Genomic DNA, 11,531 nt, shown 5'->3' with positions numbered 1-11,531 from the left:
ACTATGCAGAGGGAAGCCTAAGGATAAATGAAAAGGTATAGGGAATGAAAATCAAAGCAATGACTCTAGTAAAAAAATTCTTTGCAAATCTGCAGGAATGTGAAGTGTACAGGACTTTAAAATATTATCGCGTTAAAAAACAGAGAAAAGAAAGAGGGAAAGATAGAGAGAGAAAAGGAAATAAATATGAGAGGCAAAGTAGATAAAGAGTATCTTGGTATTGATTTGAAGAGCAGGCGCAGAATTGTTGACCCGATCTGAGGTGGTGTAATTCGGAGAGTATAGAGACGAGTCGTGGGTTACAATATTCCACAGCGAAGGGATAGACACAATTGAGAAATTACGTGGGAAAAAAAAAAAAAAAAAAAAAAAAAAAAAAAAAAAAAAAAAAAAAAAAAAAAAAAAAAAAGGCCGATAACTACCTGAATGCATTCCCCAGAGCCATTGGTTTGAGGTGATAGAGGGGACAAAAACAATTACTAGAACGAAGAACCGCCGGTTTCGACGTGTAGAGATCGAAACATTGAAGATACTGATAGATACATACATACATACATACATACGGAGTACATGGATTGAGAACAACTCAGGGTCGGCGGGCTAGCGTACTTTACATCACAGTCACGTGTCTAGACCCAGCAGACTAGAATTTCCTCTGCAGATCTGCTCATCCCCCAGACTACAAGAGAATCAGATCAGTGTACTAGTAGTTTGGGGGTGTGGTAATATAGGTCAACCAGACCGTGTCAGCATCCGATTTGCATTGGTCTGTATGCCTCCGGATATTGCATATGTCTGCTTTCTGTTGATTTCTCTGTAAATATAAAGAGGCCACTATAACTTGATGACTTAGCATAAAGTTCGATAAGGGCGATCATTTAGTTCTGGATATTATTAACTTTGTATGGAGATCCTAGTTAATCTCCATGTTTCATAATGGCAATGGCCTTCATTCAACAATCTAACGCTTACCAATTTGTGACACGCTTGTTGTCCTAATAGACTGGTCAACCCCCTGATTTACATGTCTCTGAAATTGATTACAGCCTTGAAACCTTACTGTTAAACATGATGTGGCAGACCAACACTGGCTCTTACCATGCCATTCTTGCATTTGTTGCTTGTAAGATGAGACGATAATTGGTTTAAAACCCCCATTTCCTTTTTTTCCCGACTCGGTCGGTTGGATCCTCCTTCGGAATGCTGTATACAGTCCTTTATTTTTGAAAACTCCTTGACTATATCATCTATCATTGAATCAGCGAATTTATGTTCATAACGGCCCCTGAAAACACGGATTATTATGCGGGCTAGCCAAATGTGATCTGTAACCCTCACATCATAAATCATACTATTAGTACCTTATTCACAAGAGCGACAAAAACAAGGTGTGTGATCATGGCTCATTCCATGCCCCTATGTTCTATCGTTCTACCGAAACGCCAACTTTGATGGTTGGTCTATCCTTGTACTAGAATATAGCCAACACACCAACATTGTAGGGCTAATCATCAAAGTCAACGTCTTGTACAAATAGGTTGCAGATACCTACTAATGACAAGAAAAGCTATAATTTAGTTAAGAACAGAGGCCATCGAATCCCAAACACCGTACGCCACAACCCTCTACAGCATTCTTGTTTTCCATATGCTTGTTACTCCTCCTCCGGTGGCATTTCATCTTCAATATATCTAACCAGAGATACCCGCATTTCTGTAGTATCATCACCCCGCAACACATCGCTAACGAAATGCGCTTCGACCTGCATTTGAACCTAGAAAGATACACCAGAATATGTGAGCCCTGGTGGAGTGTAGACCAACGATGCAGAAAATTTTGCAGCTTGGTTTACTTACCATCTCCAAAGCACCTCGCAGGACACCACACAGAATATTAGAAAACCACAGCTCATCCTGCGCCCTTCCATCATCTGGCAACTCGACAAAGTCGGCTAGCGGATTTTCGTCGAAGACAAGAGAGAACTGATTATTATCGCTGGTCCAATTCGTTACGGTAGGCGAGATGTTAAGAAAGATCTTGAACCCGACCTATTCAAGCATCTGTCAGTCACATGGTCTGGGGGTAGATGTTTGGTATATGATAGATTTAGATCGTACTTTTGCGATCATGTCTGCTGTTTCCCGGAAGTTGGAACATCGGCCGACGCCCGACTTTGCCAGAAAGTCTTCGATAAGTCGCATACCAATATTGTAGCCCATCTTGTCTAATTGTTTGTTCACTTCCTGGTAGTTTGAGTCATAGTCCTGACATAATTGTGCAACAATTGTACCATAAGTCAATGTGACTAACTCCGCATTGACTTTGTCAACCCTCGTTCTAAAAATGTTGTATCAGGTTAGTCGCAAACGACTTCGCGCTTGTTTTGCTGGATGCAATCCAGTATAACATTCGACAGGTTGGAAACATCACTCAGCTTACTGACTTCCATAGCCTACACCGTATGCTGTTAATGAGAACATCACGAATCAATATCATCAACAAACAACTTACTCTTCACCGATCCTCGAGGCTTTTGTGGTAGACATTCTCGTTTACAACTTCAGTTATGTAGATTCTCGAAGAACTAATACACAGTTTGAAAGAAGACGTAATACGGCAACAGGCATGCCCAGCAGCTATCAAAATGTTGTTGATGGATACGCAGTATTCCTCCCCGCCCGAGTCGGTGGATCGACGGGGTATGGGCGGAGCGCATAGTGGACCGGCGCCTATCGCGGCTAACCTGTTGGGTGTTCAGCGCTTGCGTAGAACTACTGGCGGGCGGAAAAGATGAGCGTACTCCGATCCTGACGAGGCTCCCCTAATACCAGTTTTCTAGCAGTCAATTGCTATCTATCCACAACTTGTCCTGTACAGTCCAGAGCCTTTTCTCATTACAAGTTTCTGTAAATCGTCGCTGGGCCAGCAATCCCCAGATCGTCTCAGTAACATGTCTGGAGAAAAACGACCTGCCCAAGAAGCTTTTGGGTCATCTAGTCAGCTCGTTGTGAAACGAAAAAAGTCCGACGCTGGCTTGGATAATGGCACTGCCGTGGTTAAAAGCTCGTCGCAGAATGGAACACTTGTGCAAGCGGTATGCGTTTCTTCATAATGACCTTGCAGAGTCGTATCGAGGATTCCTTATTGACCGTGCTGGCAGGTTCCTCGCACCAGTGGGCTTGAGGCGCCGATTATGGAGCTAACAGGTAACGAAAATCGCATTATATAGGTGGTTCTATATGTTTACTTAAAATATAGGTCATTCTGGTGAAATCTTTACTGTCCGGTTCGACCCTACCGCACAGCATATTGCATCCGGTTCAATGGATAGGTCTATTTGTACGTCGCGCCTATTAGTTGATGCCAAGCAATCGCATGACGACTAATTATCCACTCGAATTATAGTGCTTTGGAATACCTATGGACAATGTGAAAATTATGGTGTTTTGTCAGGCCACCGAGGAGCGGTCCTTGATCTACAATGGTCTCGCGACTCAAGAACGATCTTCTCTGCGTCAGCCGATATGACGCTGGCAAGCTGGGATCTGGAAACTGGGCAAAGAATACGTCGCCATATGGGTCACGAGGAAATAGTGAACTGTCTAGATATTAGCAAGAGGGGCCAGGAATTGTTGGTTAGTGGCAGTGATGATGGTTGTGTGGGAATCTGGGATCCCCGACAAAAGGAGGCTATCGAATATCTGGAAACGGAACTGCCCATTACAGCAGTGGCCTTGTCGGAAGCAGGTAACGAAATTTACAGTGGCGGCATTGATAACGCGATTCATGTATGGGACCTGCGGAAAAAATCTATCACTTATTCCATGACGGGGCACATGGATACTATCACCTCATTGGAAATTTCGCCAGACTCGCAGACTCTTCTCTCCAATTCTCATGATTCGACTGTACGCGCATGGGATATCCGACCTTTTGCGCCAACAAATCGACTTATCAAGACGTATGACGGCGCTCCTGTCGGACTAGAGAAGAACCTCGTTCGAGCAAGCTGGGACCCGAAGGGTGAAAGGATTGCTGCGGGGAGTGGTGACAGGAGCGTAGTCGTCTGGGATTTCAAAACCGGAAAGCTTCTATACAAGCTTCCCGGGCATAAGGGTACAGTCAATGATGTACGATTCTCGCCGAACGGCGAACCCATCAGTAAGTCTTCCTCCATAGTATTAGATGTCTGCTATTCTAATTTTTCTTATAGTTGTTTCTGGCTCATCTGATCGAACCCTGATGCTGGGAGAACTTGGCAAATGAGGATACACGGATTCCAGGTTATTATGCATCAACGTAATGTCCAGCACGTTCCAGATTTCATTTTTCGACAGAGATCAATGTCAGACTCAATGTCTTGTGCGGTACCATGAAGGTCGCTTAACTCGACTAAATACGGCCTACTCGAAGTGTTGCAGCAAAGATGTGCATTGCAGCAACAAGAACACGAGTTATATGATATGTATCACACATGTGAGAACGAATTGTCGAGCAGACGATTCCAAACAACTACTCAGGGATCTAGTAATGAGCATGGATTGAAGGATTAGAGTAGTGGCTGTGTACCAGATTTCGTTCCTTTAATCGTGTCGTGGAGTGTAAGATTTAACAAGCATGAAAGTCGAACGAGCAGCCCACTAAAGTATCGAATTTACTATATCATAATAAATATCTTGATATTCTTTCTTTAGTTGTTTGATTTGCGCAGAGAGTGTTTCGACTTTCGGTTTTCTTTTAAGAACCATAGTGGATTATGACGCGCGACTGTGGCTTAGTAGTTTTAAAATTGTACTAAACTGAGGTATGGAATACAAGTCGGGCTACTATTAAGTACTACTCCGTACTAGTAGGCTAGAAAGGGAGATGCCGTCCAAAAGAGTTGGAAGCTTCCTTAATGCTGATTGGTTATTTAAATGCTTTTCGAGGCTTGTTTCAAGTCTAGCTGCATAAGCGAAACATTCACCTGCAATTATCCCATCATTTACCCCAAATCTACGGAGTATAGTAGGTACATGTTTGGCATCAGGATCAGGAAAAAGCGGTAGTTTCATACGAATACCGGTCACTGAAGTTATTTAGATCGATTTTATTCATAGTATCTTTCTCTCTTGCACAATATATTGCCATGGACCAGATTAATCCATGACAAAAGGTATCCAGTAGTACTTTGGACTAAGCCTGGGAGCGTGGGTCGTCCAGGGGGTTCGTTCTAGGTAGTTACGGCCACTAGTCTTCTGGGTTTATCGCGATGCTTACTCCATCCTCTCAGTCTGAGATCCAATGTCACAGGCCTTTGGGGCTCTGTGCTTCCTTCCTTCTCCCTCCAACTCCAGTCTCTTTTTTTCTCTGACTGCTTGAATCTCTAAAACATACCCTTACTATTACCGTCACCTTTTTTACCTTTCTATCCATCTTGTGTGATCCATTCCCATTATTCGGCCCATATCAGATCTTCTCTTGGTAACCTGGTGCTACCCCTGATCTTCGTTTGCTTTTTCCTTCCTTGCTCGAGCCACTTCAACAACTCTGTAATACTTTTCCGTTTTCTTTCCTTTTTGTATAATCTAAACTTTGCTCTATACTGTCTTTGGCGGGAACACCGATGCGATTGCCATCTACCTCCGCGGCGTCCCCTTAAGCCCTCATTATGAACAATTAGTGGCAAAGACCCTTGTTGCTAGCGCAGAAAAACACTCACAACAGCAATACGACCGCTGTTGCATGCGTTGTGGGCCTACTCGTTAGGAATTAGTTGCCGCATATCTGAACGCTTTCGCATCCGCCGTTTTGTGTGCCATTTCCCGAATGCGGAATTAGCTTATAGCTCATTCCAATAAAAGGACAGCAGCGCTCAATATATGACGATCTGACAAACTGCTAATATCATTCTGTCCGGCGGCTGCAGTTTGCAGGTCATTGCTTTGTATTATCATAGGCGCAAATGTCGTGATTCCAGTGACAAGATATTCAATATGGGATCAGTTCTGCTGCCTCAAACAGAATCGTCGCATTCATATCAGTCGAGCTCTAGGGCGCTACTTGGTTCATCTTCAGAGTTCGGCTACACTGGAGTCAACTATGTTAGAAGCTCCCTAGGTCCCCAAGGCAGTCGTGCGCCGTCCGCATCAACGAGACGCGGCGAATGTTTAACCCATGGACAACGAAGTCTTATCGAAAGTGCGGGCCATCGGGATTATCGCATATCTTCAGTGTCTACTTCATCGCATCAATCCGCTATAAGCTTACCACGGTTATCATATTCTCCAAGAGAGCCTTATTGCAGAGCCAACGCGCAACCTAGATCAGAGCAGGACGATTTTGCCGATAGGAACCAGTCCTACATTAGGCTGGAGCAGGGTGTGCAAAGAGACATTGGGAACTCCAACAGCCGCTCACTCTCGTTTACCTCGATACTAAGAGAAAAGAATACGAGACGACGGCTTGTCACACTTACCACATCTGCTCTGTTCCTAATCCTAGCCCTTTCTCTTTGTAGGTCTAAGTTCGATCTACCCTTCAGGGCTAAAGGTATGCTGACCGAATGTACAGACTTTGCGTTCACTGTCTCCAAATCGCACCTAGGCCACGAACTTCATATACTTTTGATATTTATGATTCTGATCCTTGCCATTGTCTTTTTTCATTCCCTTATCCGATTTTCTATGGTGACCTTGCGAGGTTCCAGATCTACTATGGCTATGAATCGGATACCAAGCAGAGCAGGGCCAACTGGCTACGTTCAGCCAGAGCGTCCCATTCATGTTATTCTCGCCGGGGACGAGGAGACTTTGGCTCAAAACAATGGTGCCAACCGGGAGAAGGTCACGCCCCCGCCTCCAGCGTATGGCCTCTGGAGAAGTAGCGTAGTAAGTGATATATTAAGACGCGCTCCGACTGACTGCTCACAGATCTGTTTGGCTAATTTATACATCCCAGAGACTTAATCCAGACTTACTCTATTGGCACCGCGTAGACGGCAATGCCCCCTCTTTACCGCAACACGTAAACAAGGCCCAAGGCTCGGGCGGCAAGGTGCCATTACCACGGCCTCCCAGCTACACTTCTGACAATGGTATCGACTATGTGATTGAAGCACAACCCCGATCGCTTACCCAAGGCCCTTCTGCTGAATGGCCAGGGCGTCAATGATGGTCCTTCTGTGGAGCTATTTGCCGCCTCATCTGATATCGTTCTTCCTTTCCTTCCTTTTAGAATGTTTTTCCCGTCGCATTATTACCACTTACATATCAGCTATCATTTTGCTTGAGATACACCAGGGACTTTATTGGGCGTTACAGTAGTTGTCTCGAGCGGGAGTTATCTAGACAGGAGAGCAACCAACTATAGACAGCAGTGCTGGTCAATCTATAGTCACCATGTTCATCTTTTCATTCTCGTATCTTTTTTTTATAGCGTTGGGTGTACCTTATTTCTGCTTTAGTATTTGTTTTAATCCTCATCTTGTAAACTGGGAATTATTGTAAATGATTAGTGATTTATATTGTAAATTTGTGAATATCCGACAGAAAACTTGCAACCAGCAGCAGACACCGGACTATTTAGCATATCTGGCCGTTCGGAACTGGCCTCACGTGCATGTTCGCTACCACCATCACTTCAGCAACCATTATACCTCAGGGTACTCCCAAAAGTACTAATTTCTCCGCCAGTAAAACCTTGCCTGTAACGGCTGACAATTGCGCTCCCATGCCACCTGAGGCAGTTTTATTGCTGCCGTAATGCGGTCGGGATGTTGGTGCTTACAGATGCCCTTCCCCCGTGCAGAATGGGTGATGAATTGGGTCTTATTTCTCTCGCTATGGCTTGCCATCGCTTGGGGTATGAGGACAGATCAGCTTAATGAACTTAGGTAAATGCTTGTCATTATTCTTGTTGTTGTCGTTGTTGTTATTGTTGGTGTATTTTGTGTTCAAAGTATGACTGACATGGATTCGCGTTCTAGAAAGGACACTGAGCATATGTTCTACCACGGTTTTGACAACTACATTACGCATGCCTTTCCCGAAGATGAACTACGCCCTCTATCCTGCCGTCCGCTAGTTCGCGACCGAGACACCCTTGCAAATGCAGGATTGAACGACGTTCTGGGGAATTACTCGTTGACTTTGATCGACAGCCTATCTTCACTAGCGATACTGTCATCGAGTCCAGACGATGGTGCAAGAGCTTGGGCACATTTCCAGGATGGCGTTAGGGACTTTGTGAAGTTGTACGGCGATGGCTCAGATGGTCCTGCTGGCCAGGGCGAAAGGAGCCGCGGGTTTGACATGGACAGTAAAGTCCAAGTTTTCGAGACGGTCATTCGGGGACTAGGTTCGGAGCTCTATTCTATAATAACCAACCTAAATCTGACATCAGAGCAATACAGGAGGACTACTCAGCGCTCATTTGTTTTCTGTGGGTGATCTTCCCATTACGATATACAGCCCCCCTGAAGTCGAGGTCGCATTCGCCAAAGCTTGGGATAAAGCCTCGTTCCCCATAAATAGACACGGAATCAAATGGGGGAATGGATTCGTTTACGATGGCCAGCTTTTGCGGCTTGCCGTTGATCTAGCGAACCGTCTGTTGCCCGCCTTCTATACTGAGACTGGTCTTCCCTATCCCCGGGTCAATCTGCGACATGGAGTCCGGCGGCACCCATTCTATGCAAACTCGCCACTAAATGCCGCCTTCTCATGTGACAATACTAAAGACCACGAGAATTGTAAGTCCCGTCACGTTCCATTGGTGGAAACGACGGAGACATGCAGTGCGGGCGCTGGCAGCTTAGTCTTGGAGTTTACTGTGTTGAGCCGGCTTACCGGAGATGGCCGGTATGAGGAGCTGGGCAAAAGAGCTTTCTGGGCAGTTTGGGCGAGAAGAAGTGATATTGGGTTAGTTGGGGCAGGCATCGATGCAGAATCGGGTAAATGGGTTCATCCTTACACAGGAGTAAGTTTTCTGGAAATTCAAGGTTAATGATGCGGAGCTAAAATTTCATGAACCTCAGATCGGTGCAGGAATTGACAGCTTCTTTGAATATGCTTTCAAATCGTATATCCTGCTGTCGTCGGGGGAACGGTTCCCACGCGATCTCAATAGCTCGTGGCATGCCTTGGACAATGATTTCCCACCCCTAAGTGAGTACGAGAACTCCGCAGAGGCCTTTTTGCAAGCCTGGCAAGAAGCACATGCTTCAGTCAAGCGTCATTTGTATCGTGGAGAAGGCTATCAGCATCCACATTTAATCCAAGGAGATGTTTTCACTGGCGCCACGCGGGCGTTTTGGATCGATAGCTTGAGCGCGTTTTACCCAGGTCTCCTGAGTCTGGCAGGAGAGTTAGATGAGGCCGTAGGGATCCATCTTCTAACAACGGCTGTTTGGACCCGGTTTTCAGGCCTCCCTGAAAGGTGGAATGTTGCGACGGGGGATATAGAGGGGGGTCTGGCATGGTACAGTGGCCGGCCAGAATTTGCTGAATCAACATTTTACCTTTATCAAGCCACCAAGGACCCTTGGTACCTACATGTTGGCGAGATGGTACTTCGTGATCTTAAAAGGCGGTGCTGGACAAAATGCGGCTGGGCTGGCCTTCAAGACGTTCGCAGTGGTGAGCTCAATGACAGAATGGAGAGCTTCTTCCTAGGCGAGACGGCTAAATATCTGTATTTGCTCTTTGATCCTTCGCATCCTCTTAACAATATCGACCAGCCGTTTGTGTTTTCAACAGAGGGCCACCCACTCATCATACCCAAGAGTACAACAACTGCCCAGCAGTCCCGCAAGACACAATTGTCAGTCAGCAAGCATATTAATAGTGCTATTTGTCCAGTAGCGCCATTGCCTCCTCTTTTTGGGCTGTCATCAACCGCTGCACGTCCTGATGTGTTTCATGCTGCAAATTTGGCTCGGCTACATTTGATGCCCAGCCGAGGACCACCAGAGGGACCTATTCTAGACTATGGGAAAGGCCGCCCAAGCGTGACACTGTCAGATTTGTCTTCACCCACAAACTACACATTCTTCCCTTGGACTTTGCCAGCCGAATTAGTACCGTTCAATGCGACGAGCTCACCAATGACAGTTCGCCCCACACTTGACATTTCGTTCCCGTCTCTCCCGGGCATGTTCCTGGGATCAGGCTCCTTAGAACGAGTCCAAGATGGCATTCTCATCAAGGCCATCGGAGGGCTCCGGTTGAGCATGATTCAAGATGTTCCCTCTCGGGATGCGGCTGGCACGAAAAATGCAGAGTTTCGAGTACAAGTGATCAACAATGTACCGCTTGGAAAAGATGAGAAGGTATACATCTCACGGGAGGTCACATTCGATGTCCTGGATCCCAATGATCCGAATTTCACCCGCGTGCGCGACTCCGCAATGATTGACATCGTTATTGACGTTGTCCCAGAGAACCTCCGCCGAAGGAACCATTCAGATGACCCTCAGGGATCAACTGCTGGACATAGCCCAAAGCATATCATCGGTCAGTCCTCCGCTGACGACAAACTTGGAGCCATAGATCCGACTACGTCCAGTGTAAAGAGTGCTTTATCGTCATTTGTGAATCACGTGTCCTGGTTACTCTGGGACGAGTCGCAACCCCATTCTGCCTGGTCGTCTGCGGAGAAAAAGTCATTTCTACGACTGACATTACCCGCTTCTATGGCTTCTGGTTTAGGCTCTACTCCCATGCCGGATGTAGAGGATTCCTCTACATTCTCTGTCACGGGGGATGTCCCTAAAAGTCGTCTCCCATGGTCTACGATCTACTTCGCCGATGAGCTCTGTGACCATCGGATCCTACGTGACATCGCACAAAGTCACCAAGTGCTCGTCATCAAGCGGGGCGGGTGCAGTTTCTCGCAAAAGCTGAGGAGTATCGCTGCATATCCACCCTCACAACATGCGCTAAAGCTCGTTATTGTTGTCTCCTACAACGAGGAGCCAATGGAGGATGATCTAGAGTCCCAAGTTACTCATTTCTCTAGCCTAGCTGCCGTCCGCGCAGAACCATATCTTGTTCGGCCTTACCTCGACGAAACTCAGATAACCGCCGGGGGGGTTCCTCGTCGTCATCTAATCAGCCTGGTCATGGTCGGTGGCGGAGCGGAAACATACGAACTACTCCGCCAGGCCACGGGTGTCGGCATCAAGCGACGGTATACTGTGCGATCGCAGGGCATACCGGTCAATAACCTATATATCATCTAGATAGACGCTTATTTTTGTATAGCTACTGGAACACCAGATCCTTGATACCATACGGTGAAACAAAAGTTAAGGCATGAGTACGTACCCGTACTCTTACCAGGTACATGACTTGTCGCCACTTTTTGCACCACAGCATGTTGGTGATTGGTGCAGTCCCTGAGTAACTTCTCTTGGTTCTGCCGGGCGGCCTGAAGTTAGATGTCTTCATTGCCGAGTTACGCCCGGCGGATTCTAATTGACACAGAATCTGGAGGCCAACAGTTGGTTTTCCATATGCGTAGGATGGGGGGAAAAATAAATAAAAAAATAA

General features: G+C 46.2%; 4 protein-coding genes across 4 annotated transcripts; 3 read left to right on the top strand and 1 right to left on the bottom strand.

Annotated features, from left to right (window-relative positions):
* Positions 1-1,181: 1,181 nt before the first annotated feature.
* On the bottom strand, positions 1,182-2,671 carry BDV37DRAFT_260714 (TRAPP complex core subunit BET3). The gene is made up of 5 exons (XM_032083260.1): positions 2,512-2,671; positions 2,444-2,452; positions 2,118-2,337; positions 1,857-2,048; positions 1,182-1,774 (listed from the first exon to the last, which is right to left on the bottom strand). Exons 1-5 carry the CDS (start codon positions 2,544-2,546, stop codon positions 1,655-1,657), a joined length of 576 nt encoding a protein of 191 aa, XP_031936689.1. The 5' UTR covers positions 2,547-2,671; the 3' UTR covers positions 1,182-1,654.
* Positions 2,672-2,808: 137 nt separating this feature from the next.
* BDV37DRAFT_260709 (WD40 repeat domain-containing protein) lies at positions 2,809-4,637 on the top strand. Its single transcript, XM_032083259.1, has 5 exons — positions 2,809-3,094; positions 3,161-3,206; positions 3,259-3,339; positions 3,406-4,161; positions 4,214-4,637. Exons 1-5 carry the CDS (start codon positions 2,951-2,953, stop codon positions 4,264-4,266), a joined length of 1,080 nt encoding a protein of 359 aa, XP_031936688.1. The 5' UTR covers positions 2,809-2,950; the 3' UTR covers positions 4,267-4,637.
* A 661-nt stretch (positions 4,638-5,298) lies between these two features.
* On the top strand, positions 5,299-7,440 carry BDV37DRAFT_260705 (uncharacterized protein). Its single transcript, XM_032083258.1, has 3 exons — positions 5,299-6,495; positions 6,553-6,869; positions 6,940-7,440. The coding sequence occupies exons 1-3, from the start codon at positions 5,976-5,978 to the stop codon at positions 7,150-7,152; spliced, it is 1,050 nt and encodes a 349-aa protein (XP_031936687.1). The 5' UTR covers positions 5,299-5,975; the 3' UTR covers positions 7,153-7,440.
* A 178-nt stretch (positions 7,441-7,618) lies between these two features.
* Positions 7,619-11,514, top strand: BDV37DRAFT_260704 (glycoside hydrolase family 47 protein). The gene is made up of 4 exons (XM_032083257.1): positions 7,619-7,873; positions 7,967-8,337; positions 8,393-8,958; positions 9,017-11,514. Exons 1-4 carry the CDS (start codon positions 7,743-7,745, stop codon positions 11,219-11,221), a joined length of 3,273 nt encoding a protein of 1,090 aa, XP_031936686.1. The 5' UTR covers positions 7,619-7,742; the 3' UTR covers positions 11,222-11,514.
* The last annotated feature ends 17 nt before the right edge of the window (positions 11,515-11,531 follow it).

Source organism: Aspergillus pseudonomiae, assembly GCF_009193645.1.
Source record: "Aspergillus pseudonomiae strain CBS 119388 unplaced genomic scaffold BDV37scaffold_98, whole genome shotgun sequence".
Lineage (NCBI taxonomy): Eukaryota > Fungi > Ascomycota > Eurotiomycetes > Eurotiales > Aspergillaceae > Aspergillus > Aspergillus pseudonomiae.
The sequence above is the reverse complement of the archived record's forward strand: the minus strand, read 5'-3'. Positions and strand labels throughout refer to the sequence as shown.